Source organism: Dreissena polymorpha, chromosome 3 (genome assembly GCF_020536995.1).
Source record: "Dreissena polymorpha isolate Duluth1 chromosome 3, UMN_Dpol_1.0, whole genome shotgun sequence".
NCBI lineage: Eukaryota > Metazoa > Mollusca > Bivalvia > Myida > Dreissenidae > Dreissena > Dreissena polymorpha.
Genome location: NC_068357.1, coordinates 89,104,534 through 89,120,941, shown reverse-complemented (window position 1 = coordinate 89,120,941; position 16,408 = coordinate 89,104,534). Strand labels below are relative to the sequence as shown.

General features: G+C 33.4%; 1 protein-coding gene across 1 annotated transcript; it reads left to right on the top strand.

Moving 5' to 3' along the window:
• Positions 1–218: 218 nt before the first annotated feature.
• Positions 219–7,307, top strand: LOC127875203 (uncharacterized). The gene has a single exon (XM_052420059.1). The coding sequence runs from the start codon at positions 1,070–1,072 to the stop codon at positions 1,991–1,993; it is 924 nt and encodes a 307-aa protein (XP_052276019.1). The 5' UTR covers positions 219–1,069; the 3' UTR covers positions 1,994–7,307.
• Positions 7,308–16,408: the final 9,101 nt, after the last annotated feature.

Genomic DNA, 16,408 nt, shown 5'->3' with positions numbered 1-16,408 from the left:
AGTCTTCGCTAGTATATTTTCTGTTCTAAGAAAGTAAAATGTTGTAAACAAAACACTTAACCACTCTTCTGTTCACAAAACACTTAACAAGCTACTTAGACCACAATCTTAAACGCCAAAATCAAGTCAAGTGTTCTTGGTATTTTTGTTCTTTTTATCTCTCTTATCTACCAACCATACCATATAATATTATTACGTTCCCAGATAGAAACGCCTTTAGATGTGCAGAAAAAGACATTTGTTAACATTGAGACGAAAGAAGAAATATCTCAAAATGACCAAATTCTCCTTCAAATCAACTTTAATTGATTTCAATAAATCAAACAAGCAGCTGTTTATATATGTTTTAGCATTTTGCTTCTCTGAATTCGATGTCGACTGCTGCAGATTTTGTAACAAGGAAAATAACATCGGTTTTCTTCGGAAGCACGTGACAAGTTTAGGATTCCCACTTTTCAAAGAAAACGATGAGAATATTTGGGTCACTGACCGAATTTCACACATCTAGCCTTCAGCTTCGGATCGGTAGTTTCCTTATCCGATAAGCCGAAGTTTAAATACAAAACGAGTAAATCTTACTTTTGTTACAACGTGTTTAACTTAAATTACCAATGTGATATCATTTGCAATGATTGGAAATTGTCGTCTACTGATGCTTCATATTTTGGGATCATCTTTAAACGGGATATAAAAACTGAATTCGAGACTTAACGTATCATGCATGACACCATGTCAACACGCATGAATGTTCTTACTTGGAGTTAAATGTGACATTTTAAAGAACGTTCCATCGCCTAGATATCAGCAGGATGTCTACCCTTGATGAGGTGATTTACGAATATGCCAAACGGCATCTTGGAAATGTTATCGTCTTAGGGATACTTTTTTTGCCAGGCATTTTCGGAAACATTCATATCTTTCACTATTACTTCTTTAAAAAACCAAAGAACTCAACTCGGTTGTTTACCCTCTTTCTCGCAGCTCAGGATTTGATTACATGCATTTGCTTTCCAGCAGCTATGATCAACTTTGCCATTCCAATAAAAGTTTCCAAAGAATTTGACATGTTATGTCGATTTGGGTTTTATGCTTCCGGCGTGATGATAAAGGGTCAAGCTCTTACCCTCCATTGGACATTGCAGTGGACCGGTACATGCACCTGTGCAAGCCGTTTGGACACCAGATAACTGTCAAAGCTGCCAAGATAGTGTGTGTTATAATAATATTGATAGCTGCTTTTTCTACTCTCCCTGTGCTTATCATATTTTCTAGCACAGAAGTTCCAGAAATACACCCAGACGCCTACCAATGTAAAGAGTCAAAGGAATACCAGGGCTCGCATTTAGTAAAAAGTTATAACGGGATTATGGTGACTTGTTCTATTGCCGCATTCTCGTCATTGTCAGTACTTTACGTCCTCATCGTTGTACGACTTCGGCGATATCAAGCCAACGTTAACAACATGAAGCAGAAGGGACCATGCAAGGACACGGAACCAGGTGGTGAGACCGCACAATTACGAGGACAAGAAATCGAAATGGCGGCAAAAGAAATGACCAACAGAGAATCGGAAGGCATGAGTGACCAATCAGAGAGCATACAGGTCCAAACAACGGCCACAAGCAATGAAGAGGACGAGGTTAGTTCCGAACATGAAACTGAAATAATGAAGGCCTGTTACATCAATTACAAGAGGATATCACACGTCGCTCCGTTAAAAGAGAAGGAAATTAAAAATTTCAATAAGATCAAACGGGCGATATACATGTTTACCGTTGTAACGGTTCTCTATGTATGCAGTTTCGTGCCTTACCCATTGATGCGTTTGGCCGAACAATTCTATGCCGAAGAGGTGAGAGCTCCAGTAGAGATAACACGCTGCCTCTTTTATCTTAATAATGTGTGCAATTCCTTCATCTATATGATCTTTGACTCTGTGTACCGACAGGAATTGAAAACATTCTATAGCAAGATAATGTGCCGACGACGATAAACAATTTTTTCAAAAGCAGAGGTTTCCAGAAAAGCGGGAAAAACATTCGAAGTACTACGTTGTTGATTGTCTTCAAACTTTAGACAAACAATTGCGTGAATGCGAAAGAACGTAAAGTGTACTTCATCCACGCGTGAAGCAAATTTGTAATAGTCGACTTTAAATCAGATTTGTAAAAATGTATGCAAATTACAGGCCTGCAGTTTTTTATATGTATGAAAAGTCCCTGAACACTTTCTATATAATTGTTTCAAGTGTGTTTCGATGTAGGACACAAAGACTCGTCTGCCGTGACTAAAGAGTTAACCCCTTTCCCTGATAAAAACGCCTTATAAAGCCTTTTCAATAGATGGTTTTTAAAAGCATTGATATAAAAAAATAATTTGCACAAGTCTCGATATTTTCCCCTTTTATTATTGAAACGCACACTTGTTTCATAGACAGTTTGCCTATTTCTTTGTTTCTTTATACGTCATGTTGTCTGCTTCATTTTTTAAGCAGGGAATTACTACATAAATATATCAAGTCTCTCCCATAATAGTACAACAGATTGTTGTGTTCCTTCGAAAATGATGTTAAGTCAGATTATTTCACGTTGAGGTTACGTCCTCTCCGAATAAAGCAAGTCGATTTGTCCATTCCGTAACCGAGGTTATACACCTTTTAGCCTGCTCATCTCAAATGATTATGCTTACGAATGCTAAAATACCAACAATTGTTGGGATTTTAGCATTTTTGAGAAGGATAAATAACTCTGTTTTGTTGAGTTGAGTATGAAAAAAAGTTAAATCATCTCGCTGCCTGAACGACCCCATTTGGAACATTCTGTTGCAATACTCGTTTGTTTTGATATACTACTGTTACCTCGTAATCCTTGATAGGTCAAATAACCGGATATCTTAATATCGATATAAGTGATCAATCACTTCCAAAATTTGAAATACTTATCCTTTAATGCAATTTAAATCAATCAAACGAGGCGCTATTGTTATGAGTAATATATGCTTTGTGATAATAATTATGACATGCGTTCGGATTGATTCCTATGTCCTATGGAGTAAACGGTGAACCCTTTATCTAAAATAAACGCTTAACGACGCCATTAAACAAGACACTCGTATGCTTATCTCACTCGTTTTTACGCGGAAATCGAAGTGCACTCGTGCATTATTCCGCGCTATTCAAAGCTGAACCATTGAATATAACATGCATTTCTAGCTTTCGATTTATAGGATAACCGTTGTCAATCAATCGTAACACTTCGTCCTTCCCGGAGTCTCCGTAAATAGTGGACTCGTTCCTAATGTCCACCAGTTTGAAGCGTTAGAAGTTAGCTTTGAAAACGCAGTATTTCATATGAGATCTTATTGAGTTAAACTTATTTATTTCACTTGGATTGTAAGGGCAGTTTGAAGCTTATATTACTCACTCTCAATATGTGATAGAGCTAATTAAGGTGTTTATCAACCCTTTTCCTAATACAAACGTTTTCTGCTGCCTTTTGGTAAGGCGAGATTTACAAAAGAAAATAAGATAAATATAAAATTTTCTCAAGATAATCAAAGTCTCCTCTATTCTAATTTTTCCTGTTTGAAATATTTCAACATACACATTTTCAAAGAATTTCAGTTCATGTTGCCTGTTGGAGAATTTGGTAAACAGGGAAAGGGTTACGAATGACAATTGTGAATGAATTTCAGTACATGGTATTATCAATAGATAAACCAGAAATTTGATAACACGCTATGTTTAACCCATTACTCCATATATTTATCAACAGTTTGATCAATTACTAGGGTTCAAAGAGTAAATGTTTGACTATGTAATGTAAATAAATGGTTGAATCCATTAAACATGAAAATGTGATTTGTGAGTAGTGGGCCGGGTCACAACATTTTATATAAAAATCACAAATTACATTTTCACTTTGAATGGGCTGGATATATTATCTAGTTAACATTTATTCTTTGAACACTCATAATTGATACAACTGTTGATAAACTGTTTGGGTTCATGTAAAGCACTTTATCATTTACCAATTATAGCTTGACTAGGGCAAGCGATAAGACAGCATCACGAGCAAATCCTTATTTTGTCATAATTGTGTTTTAGGTCTACTGCTACAGATGTGAGTATACCGGTATAAGGGTAAAAAACTGTCCATTGACAGTGTGTTGACAATTTGGCTCCGTGTGAATGAATAGTATTTAACCAAGTATCAAACTATCGCTGGAGTTTACTAATTTGTTGCAGACGACTTCAGACATCATATTGATAAAAAAGGAAATTTTTCATAATGAGCAACATCTCTTTTTATCACGGAGAGTTTAATAAGCAATGTTCCCTCTCTCACAATGGTGCCTATCGATGCTTTAAAGCAATTTCTGATTGTTGTACATAAAACTTATATTTAATTTTGTATGCGTGACTATATGTAAATAATTGTGTACAAGTATATAAGTATGTATTTGAATAAGTCGTCGGTTTGCTTTAAAAGGCACATAACTTATGCTTCCCACAAGCTGGGGCTGTGGGCCTTTGGAAGCAAAGCCACGATATATGTGGCTACATATATAACTAGCCTACATTTTTAATATATCATATCTTTGACATCAAAACTTAAGGTCACTATTTTTGTATCTGATATATAGAATTACTTTTGGGAAGAATGAAACCCAAACGTAATCTATGCTTTTTATTATATCCACCTACTCCAAACCTCAATTTGGGGCGGGGACATATTGTTTTTTCCCTGTCTGTATTTTCTAACTACCCTTGCATCAAATATGTGCAAACCACCAATGACACCAGAAATCCAACCATTGTTAGTGAGTATAGACGCATTATTTGGCTCGCTGTAAGCTATCTTTTCGATGAAACAATTATTTCATTTTGTATAATTCCGAGGTATCGCCTTTGTTTTATTTTTTACCATTCTGGCCATTTTTGATGCTAGTGTTTATTGTTATTTTTTGGTTATACTCTCCCAAATATCTGAACGATATTTTCGTGCAAATACTGCGTTAGATTGTGAATTTGATTATTATCATTAATTTCAGTAAAAATTGTATTGATTACAGGTATATTTTCATCGTTATTTACAAATTTAATTCTTGTAATTGGTCCATATCCAATAAAAAAAAATCCTTTTTTTATACTTTTGAAAGTTAATAGTATTTACTGTTAGAAAACTAAAATAAATCCCAGCAAGATCAGAGAATGCGATCCATTCAAGTATTTTAAATTGAATAATGAAATTTCTAAGGAATGTGTCGTGGCGTTTTAGTAACTTATCGGTTACGCTAAGATCACGTCGTAAGGTAAAAGTGAAATTACCCGCTCTATCTCCGGGCAAAGGGCTGTAATGTATGATATTGCTGGTTGATTTGAACAGGGAGATTATTTTTTCTCTGTAATTTCTATTGGACAATGACCAACAATGGATGTCTTTTAAAAGACTGCACAAATTAGTGGATGACCTTTTTTGAAAATTCACTCACACGACAGACAAAAAATTGATAAGATCCTTTGTCTCTTACTCATAATGTTATACATAAAGTTTTGTAGTGCCTCAGCAATCGCGTCTCACAGGTTATGTACTCTTTATTTTTATATTTATATTGTTATTCAAACATGTATATAATTGTACATATAAGCGACTGTTAATACGATAGCTGATTCTAAAAACGAAAATAATTATTCTCTTTTATTCTTTTCCTAATTTGATTATAAAAGTAAGAGTTTTCTAGCAAAATTTTTAAACAAATATTGTATACTTATTATTACTTATATACTTATTATTTATTTATCTATATGCTGTTTTATACAAAAAACACAACTCATCTGTAATGATGTAAACACATATTACTTTAATGGATCGAGAACGGATGCTATTTTTCTTTTATGTTTTTTTAATCGTACCTCTTTTTTTCTTTTCTTTTTTTTTAAATTTAAGTGTGTCATTTTTCTAGTCACGTAAATATGGCTATCAAACTCGTAAACTTACAACGGATATTCCCTCCTAATAAAATCACTTGGTGTTCATTTAGAAGGACTTGTCTTGTAACTTATTGATTTACGAGTTGTGGTATTTTCAAGATATTGGACAGGATAAGGTATTCATTTGAAATGTTAAGTAGAGATTAAATGACAATTGTATTCAAAACCGGCATGAAAAATTGTGCACACCAAGCAGAGTCAATTTATGAAAACATTACCATGTAAAAATGTCAACTTTGTCTAGATTTGTGCACAATACATTAAAATGCTCTTCGAATAGATTAAATGTAAAAGTGGGAGATGGACCTGTTCCCGTTCATTTAGGCAAAAGAAAGTGTAATATGTGTAATACATAAGAAGATGAATATTACGTTGTTTTATAGTGTAGGATTTATTCAGAATTAAGATTTCAGTACATACCATATTACTACTGACACCGACCTTACATTATCAAATTTCTTGAATGACTAACAACTTAAAATAAACCGTTGCTAAACAAATTATGCTGTTACATCTATAAATCATTTGTAGTTTAGGATAGTAATACATATGTTCGATTTGATTAATGTATATATAAACCGGTCGTTGTAAATTTACTGTCAAAAGTGTATTTGAATACCTTTTATTAAGTGTCAATATTATCTTTTTAGTGAAGGTTACTTTAATGTATCGTGCCTGTTTATAAATGTATTCAACGAAAATATAGCTTCAATATATTTTGCAATATATTTATGGTTTATTAAATGCTTATCATATTTGTTTATGCACGTATACCATGTTCGAATATCAGCCTTTGGGCTGCCTATTATTTTGTTTCGTTTAGGTAGTAAGCATGGGCTAGTGATATTGCTATTGTTACATGCGTGAGCTATATTATAGTATTGTTATATAAGTATAAACATGTATATACTGCTGTGTATAGTGCTATCATAAGCATGTACATCATAACATGAATTTAGTATCTTTGATTAAGAATAAAGTATAATTATAGTAATAACAATTAATATTACTACAATTACAGTATTCATATTAAGACCTTGTATGTGTACAATAAATATATTTGATAAATTGATGTTATTAAGTAGCGTTATTACAACTAGACATAATAACACATATTTGAGTATAGATAAACTATCGACAGTTATTAATACTTTAGTCCAATATTTAATAGTCAATGAATATATAATTGCAATATAAACGTATTTTTACTTTGTATTACCACCACTATTAACTTTGTAAACACTGTACGCTTTCTTTGTCCACTTGGGCTTTTTGGCTTCCTTGATCTATTATTCAATAAACTTCTCAAAACCTGTATGATAGTTTTAATCATTTCAGAAGCTGCTTATAGTCCAAGATTTCCTTCCCCACACACGAATCTTAAGAAGTTGTTGTTTTACTTTTTTCGATGTTTACTGAAAAGATTTTATTTGTTAATGGATGTTCGTTCACATGTAGTCACAATAGATATATATTCATCGCATTATATTACATAAGACAGATTATAACGACTTGTTCTGTTCTGGAAATACTTATTCATTCCAGATTACATATCAGATATTGGTAGGCATGATGAAATTAGTAAATAACATATGTACGGAAAACTCGGCATTAACAATGCATATTGAAATATCGGAAACATATACGTGAAGTTTTCTCATAAAAATCGCATTATGGACAACTGCGCATTATACAGATCATACACGTAGATATTAAATCTATGCAAAGACGTATTTTGTTACCTTGTTGCACATTGGTTTCAAAGTTTCCATAATGTTGGTATATTTAAGCCGAACAATTGGGCTCGTTTTGTTGCAGACAAACTCATCCGCCAAATCATCAATCAATATCAATGATGATTGCCCACTTATTTTACGTCTAAACGGTCTAGATTGCGGTTCAATCCCTCTTCCAGTTTTAACGTTATATAATGATTAGTTTTTTCGACTTAAAAGTTATCAGAAGTTTACATTTTAAATCTGGCCATTTGTTATTATCTTACCTTCCTATTGCCGTATGTTTAGCAAACAACTGATCATGCGTATCAACAATGATTCCACAATAAAACGGTTCACACTGTAAACAATGAAAGTTATCCATTATCTTAACGTTCTTGTATTGATTACTTCGGCTAAGAAAATATATTTCGCACATTATGATGAGGAAATATTTGAAATTTTAAGTAAAACAGTTAAGACTAGCTGTTAAAGTACGCTCCACAAACTATGAACATTGTATGGACTGTGCTTTGTAAGCAATGATCAAAGAAAAGTAACTCAAAAATGTGTGTATAACTTTGAATGAAAAAAGTGTCTTGCACATCGACATTTCATGGTCATGTCACATTTGAAGTTTCAATTTAATCACTTGAAGGAAGAAGTTTGCTCCACAAAAACATAAATGTACACACTTCTGACGGGGAGAATAAGATGACCGTTGTCAACATGCCAATACCATTAAAACATGCTGACTTATTTAACAACCTGCACCGTGACCGTGATACACTTTATAAGACCTCTAATGGCGACATTGACCTTTGACCTAGGGACATGAGTCGCACATACTACGTGACCACTATATATGGTAAACATTTGAGTCACGGTATGACAATGAACACAATTTGGCGCACAAGATATCGTTTGTAAAATATTTGGCAGACGTCAACAGTTACTTAGTTTTCAGTATTTCTGCTTATTAGCTGTTGACCGTTGTCTTGTCCACTTTAAGTACTTTAAGTACTCTTTTCAGTTATTATAAACTCTAACTTATAAGTTATAGAAGTATTCTATGCGTTTGGAGTTTGGAAAGAGGAAATATTAGTGAACTTGATCTGCTTGTACTTGATTTGTTATTTCTTGTAAACAATTATCAGCTCCTCTACTGAGCAAGTTCTTCAATTCTGTTTATTCAACAAGTACTTATCCAGATACGTGGTCTGAAAGTTCATTTAATAAATGCCTTAGAAGCTTAATTTTGAAAAAACAAACAAACTTAAACTCTTAAGTATTAAAATCATTTGAGGAACTTAGTTTCAACAATTTATATGTGACATTCTGTATAAAACCGGGCTGGTCAATGATCGACATAAGCACACAAAACAAACAAAGCTTGCGATGTCAAAATTACGAGTGATAAATATGGAAAGAGCAACAATAGTCCAATAAGTGGCAAATTTTCACTGCTGATTTTAATGATATTTATACATTATCGACCATACTTGAAGAAGTTCAAAACTGTCTTGGCAATCAAAGTACCGTGGACGCGTTATAAAGTAATGTATGTGACTTATATTACGATGAACTTATCGAAAAAGTAAACTTTAAGTGTATATAAAGAATTTTTAAGAATCCTTCCGAAATAAATGTAAGTCCTGGTGGGATAGCACTCAAGATGTATTATACAACGAAACAAGCTAAAGTGAAGACATTTTGAAATGAACCGTTACCAAACGCGAACAAATCCAACTTAGACAGCTGTATCGGAAGCAACAAAGACTATATGGATCGAGAGATCAACAGTCGTAAACGTATGAGAGACATCAGCAAATAAATCTACAGGCACAGCGGATTTTTATGTATACTACTCAAAATTTGCTAAGGATCCCTTTTATTTTCACATTATTTTCAGTTAAATTTAATTTATTTTAAATTGTTTTTTTGCAGGTTTTGACATAAGAATGTATGTTTTTTATATTTTTTTTTATTTATTGATTTATCATTGATGCGTGACGCTTGCTGATTCTAGCTAGGGGTGAACTTCAAATTACACATACTATAAAAAGTGAACCTAACCAAAATTTGAGTAGTATATTTTGGTAGCACATAAAAGTATTAGGAAAACACGACTCGGCTATGTCGATTCAAATCCTAGCCGAAAACGGAGGTATTGTAAACGACCCATCAGTGTGTGTCCTTAAAACATGGAAGACTGACTTTAAAATTGTTTTCAATAAATCAAAAGCACGTGAAAATAAAGCTTTGAAGAACAAAAGCCTGTATTGAAATGCAGAAATGGAAAAAATATGGTGTAAAGACTTCTACCGGATTTATTGCTAGAATTCCAGAATAAATATGGTATCCTTGAAATTCCACAAAATGTGTCATGTATGGGTTCAGTGTAACCAACGTCTGTTATAAAATCGATACCATAAACCAACACGAATTACCAACGCATACCGCTTAACTACTGAAGGATAAGTCTTAATCCGACAGATGGTTAAATATTCTCAAGTGTATTTAACAAACGCTTGATATAATATCTCGTCATAAACAATATATTCGTAGATAAAAACAATGGATTCCGTACATTGCGTTCCTGTACAAACCACCCATTTACAGTTTGCCACAAAATTCGAAACTTTAACAGACATATGGGTATTTCAATAAACATAATATAAGCGTTTAACAGTGTAGATAGAGACTGCTTGCTAGCAAAACTATTAACCGTCGGCGGACAAGGCCAGTTCCTCAACATACTACGACATTTATTTAGGAAATCATGAGCAAGAGTTGATGTTAATTGACTCCTAACGCAACAACTAATCTGACAAATAATGCTTGGTAGAACAGGGATTTAAAAGCTCACCAATATTGTTCGGGCTGTATATTAATAATTTAGCAGAATAATCAAATGTACCTCGGGCTTACTATCAAAATCGAAATATATGCATTCTTCTGTATAATAATGACATTATTTTTCTGAGCAAATGAGCAAAACGCACAATTCATGCTTCATAATGTAAACGAATGGTGTACTAAAGCGCATGAAAATAAACGCTACATAAACAAGAAATATCTTTTTAAAAAGATATTCGGCGTATATCCTGACTTTGAAATAAAGGTACAAAATTGACGTTTCGAAGTTATAAAATTTATTTAAAAAAACAGTGTAGTTATGTTGTTGTTGTTTGTTCACTTAATAGTCGCATATCCATCGCACGAAATGTTTATTATGAAGTGTACATATATAAACCCCATAATAGTGTTCGTAGATACAAATTTTACTGCATGAGATCACATTTTATTTTATAAATTTAAATTTTATATATTTATTTTTATTTTTAGTTTATTATGAATTTATTTTTCGTCATCGAAACATATGGTATGTTGATATTTGATTCAGACGCAGTTTTCTTTCCAAACATGCAAATAACACTGTTACATCCGCGTCAGGCGAAAATCGGTCTTATGTCATTTGCGGCAAGCGTAGCTCAAGTCAAGCCTGCGCATTTGTGAAGTCTGGTAAGGGACTACGCTTTCCGCTATAGAAAACATGAAAGGTTTCGTGGTATCTCCATTTTATATTCATATCTTGACAAGACTGCGCGGATGCTCTGGCCGGGCCGGAGCTGCACTGGCAGAGTTTTGAATAAAACCCATTATCGCTTGACGCGGGTTTTAAATAATCTTATTGTGTGTTGTTAATTGAACATCGATCCACGATACTTTCCGATAGCAAATTTAAGTCACACGGTGTTATTTGTAGCAAACTGGCAACAAGTGTCGGAAGCCTATTCTGGCTTGCATACGTCATATATGTGTGGCTAGATAAGTTAATGATTTCCCTTATATCATGGACACTATACTATTTCGGTAGTATTGTCTCACAAGACAAGACAAACGGCATTTACCGATAGGTTTTCATTTCCATTAAATTCGTAATATTTGAAACTTTGAAAGCAATAATGCGTTATCAACATAAGCGTTAATTGAAAGTAAATTCCGCCTTTCCCTGGCGATTTCTTGACCCAGCACTGACCCTGAAAGTCTTGGGGATGGAATTTACGTAATTTTAACTGGGCTAAAATGTGTGTCTCTGTTTCGTATGAAAATGAAAATAAGTCTGCATCTCCCTACACTGTACAGTGTTACATCCTATACTACAAAGACGGGGTTATGTTGCCAATGATCTGGGGGATTATGCTAAAAATAAGCCAATATAATAAATAAAGTGTATTCATTCGGGTCTACTGGCGTAATTTAAAAGGTCAGTTAAGGTGAAAAGCTATGTTAAACATCTATGCCGAAAAAAAAATGACCTAGCTTTTAACACTTTAGACGATATTCTACGCGATGAATTGGAAGCTCTTTGGTTTGAGATACTGTTACCAAAAACTAAACCTATTTAATGTGGTTGTATTTATATCCCCCCCCCCCCCCCCCTAGACAAACAAACTTTCATTATCTCTTAGAAAATGTGTGTTCCTCAAATTCATGTTTTAATGAAAATAATTGTATTATTTTAGGTGATTTTAACACTGATGTTTCAAGTACCTCCCCAAGGAGTGTCTCAGTGACCATTCCATTATATACTGTACAAGGAAAGTTTCTAAGGAGTGTATAAATAAACACATTATGTTAAAGTAAGATCCTTGGAAAACTATAACAAGGAAGATATTCAGATGAATTAAATAAACACTGATTGGTCTCCTGTGCTTTTATCTGATAATGTGTCTGATGCATGGTGCAGTTTTAAATCCATATTTTTGTCAGTTATTGATAAACTTGCTCCTGTGAAAGTTGTTAGAATTAAGCAAAGAACTGAGCCCTGGGTCACAAATTAAATTTTACAATGTATTAAAGATAAATCTTTTTATACTTATAAAAAAGTAAAATCATCTGAGAATTATGATAATTTAAAATCTCTTAGAAATAAGGCTCAGAATCTTATATTTTGTGCAAAAAGGGACTTTTTCAAAAATTCTATCATTGAAAATGAAAATGATTCCAAATACCTGTGGAATTCACTTAAAGAACTAGGTAAGCCATCCCCCCCCAAAAATGTACCTCTGGAAATATTTGTTTGAACATTAATGGTGACATTATTTTTGGCAAGATGGAAGTGGCTTACCATTTTAATAGTTTTTTTAAAAACAGTAGCATCTAAACTTGTAAGTAAATTGCCAAAATCTTTAGGAACATTCGGCAAAGATTTCGTGTCTGCTTTTTTAAGGGGTTTTCAAAACAGTTGCTCTTTCTCTATTGTTACAGAAAACAATGTACTTAAGTACCTAAATAAACTTAATGCCAGTAAAGCAACAGGTCTAGACGGTATTTCATCACGTTTTGTAAGAGATGGAGCTTTAATTATTTGTTGTCCACTTACTCATGTCATTAATTTATCTGTAATATAAGGTGTTGTACCTAATGACTTTAAAGCTGCACGAGTTGTTCCATTGTATAAAAAGAGTAATAAAAATGAAGTTGGCAACTACATACTGTATCAATTCTGTGTATATTTTCCAAAATACTTGAAAGAATTGTTTATGACCAAGTAGAAATCTGAATAAGCAGAAGTTATTGTATGAGTTTGAGTCAGGTTTTAGGAGATCTTTCTCAACCGACACGTGTCTGATACATCTATCTGACTATATACACGGCCGGTAATCACGCGTGCCACCTCTTTTTTGAGATGCATTAATAAATGAGTCAATGCAACTTCCGAGGTGGCGCTCAGGCCCGGATGTTTTGAAATTTCATGAATAATTTTACAGTGTGATTAGGTTTTATATGTTTTTGTAATATCTTTCGCATTATTTTTAAAATCGGGCAATGAAGTGCAAGGCAACGAAGATTGATTCATCCAAAAATGTACAGAAACATACATTCTCAAGCCATTTAAACACGTGAGAACCTTTATAAGTTGTGGCATGGTGTAGTTTTTAAAAGCATTTCGATGATTGTTTCCTGTTTGACGAGGAAATATCCACCCAATTAAATCGATAACGGAATCAAACGATTGCGTACAACATTCATTAGATGTTGCATGCACACAAATATTGGCTTCTTGTCGAGGTAGTAGATAATTTTGCATTTTTCCAAAAGAGATGGAGCCAATGCTTATGATATGGTGCTAATGATAGGAGGTGGCGCCAATGCAGGATGTATCAATTAACAGTCGTATCGCAATTACATTATCACATGACGTACATTTGATAGATACTGTATTTATTTTTTTTCAACGTACATACGAAGGCCAAAATCTTTACAGAACATAAACACATTTTATAATTAATAAGATGTAGTTTTTTTAATGTATAAGTGATCATCTCAATTAAGAAGTCACCATCATGAACAAAACATTGTGTATGACATATAAATTGTAATACTAAATAAAACCAATAACTTAATGTTCACCATTAACAAAATAATTCATCAACAGTAATAGTTGTATACATTATGATAATTCACGAAATAAATAGAAGATATTACTTATTGAAACGATGATTTGTGCCCCTTTATCCAAATGCTTAATTTACTAAAAGGCCATGGTCGACGAATCTTAATTAGGCTCATATATGTTGTTTTTCCTTCTATCAACTCCAAACAAATGAAAATAGCTCGGTCTTTTTCCGTTAACTTTTTTGTATAATACATGTTAAATGTTCTTATCTTATAAAGACGAACGTTTCAATCCATCAAGACATTATTAGAAAACTACTCATTTTAATTAAAAACGCACGCGACTCAAATGTGCTGAAGTAGTTAACTTACAAAAAATAATTTAAGTCCTGTAAACATAATAGAAACCATAACATAAAATATTTCACTTTAAAATGGCTATAAATGTGCATTAGCGCCACCTCCTAGTCTGAGCGCCACCTCCTTGGCATTGGCTCCATCTCTTTTTGAAAAATGCAAACTTATCTATTAGATCGTCATTCACGTGTACAGGTTCAAAGCAATCGTTTTATGTAATTAGCGATTTAATTGGCTGGGAATTTGCACGTCATACAGGCGAAATACATCGATTTGCTTTTACGATTTCTACCATGACAAAACTTATAAAGGTCCTCACGTTTCCAAATGGGTTGTGATTGTATGTTTGAGTACATCTTTGGATGAATTTATAATCGCTGAATCGCACTACATTGTCCGATGTTTAAAAATATGCGAAATATGGTGAAATTACATATACAACCTAATCACCCTTTAAAATTATCCGTTAAATTTCAAAACATCCGGGTCTGAGCGCCACCTCGAAAGTAGCATTGGCTCATTTATCAGTGCATCTCAAAAAAGATGTGGCGCGCGTGATTTACGGCCGTGTATAAGGTTTAACTTAGATACTGGTAATTGTGCTGGCATGGTTCTACTCGATTTACAAAAAGCGTTCGATACTGTTGACCATATCATACTTTTTGATAAACTGAAAATGATAGGGTTTTTCCTCTGATGTTATTAGATGGTTCGAATTATACGTATCTAGTCGTAAACAATGTACTGATGTTTCTTGTATATAATCATCATTGGAAAATGTCACTTGAGGTGTGCCCCAAGGCTCAATACTTAGGCCTTTGCTATTTTTAATATATGTGAATGACATGGCAGGAGTTGTAAACAATAAGCTTTTATTATATGCCGATGATTCTGCTATACTGGTGTCTGGCAAGTATAAACTTGGTATTGAGTGTTTATTAGCATAGGATCTGGAAAGAGTTCGTAACTGGTTAGTTGAAAATAAATCTTTACACCTGGGTAAAACAAAATCAATTTTATTTGGCTCGAAACCTAAGTTAAAGAAGAGTCTAACCTTAATATCTCGTACAATGGTACAATCATACAGCACACTGACTCAGTCAAATATTTGGGCGCTACTTTAGATCAATGTTTAAGTTTTGAAAGTATGGTTACATCGGTCATTAAGAAGGCAAATGCAAGACTTAGGTCCCTATACAGAAAGCAAAGGTGTTTATTTTTAGATACTAAAAAAATGTTAATTATGTCATTGATTCAATGCCGTTTTGATTATGTCTGTTCTATATGGCAATATGGCATTTCTCAGAATCTGAAGAACAGACTCCAGGTCACACAAAACAAGATCATTAGGTTTATTTTCAGACCAGATCAAAGAAGTCACATCAATAAAGAACACTTTCTTCAGTTGGACTGGTTACCTGTTGAAAGAAGAGTAGAACAGATTATTCTTAACCATGTTTTTAAAATACACTCTGTTCTGCCCCTACTTACTTGAATGAAAATTGTATGCTAACCAGTTACTGTTCATAACCATAATACTAGATTCAGCAAAGGGTCATGTTTCAGTATCCCGAAAGAAAAGGGGTATGGCAAAAAGTCCTTCTCATATAAGGGATGTTCTTTATGGAACAGCTTACCAATGGACATAAAAGATTCCCCCAACTTACAGACATATAAGATTGCAGTAAAAAAGCATATTTAAATAGCTTGTAGTTTTATTAATAAAGCCTGTAATCTCCCTGTTATGTTTATTATTATAAAAATTATGTATATTTTTAATAAAATGTTTATTTGCTAAGTTTACCATCTTTAAGAACAAAGTTGTAGTTCCTTGCTAGGACATGTCATCATTCACCAGGACCACAATGGAAATAAGGGAATTCCCATTCCCTTTTTTGTGCTATCCTGGGTATGTGAGTACATGCCCTGGTACACTAAG

What these genes read in the sequence shown, in the direction of transcription:
- LOC127875203 (XM_052420059.1), top strand. Translation starts at nt 1,070, where the DNA reads ATGTCGATTTGGGTTTTATGCTTCCGGCGTGATGATAAAGGGTCAAGC.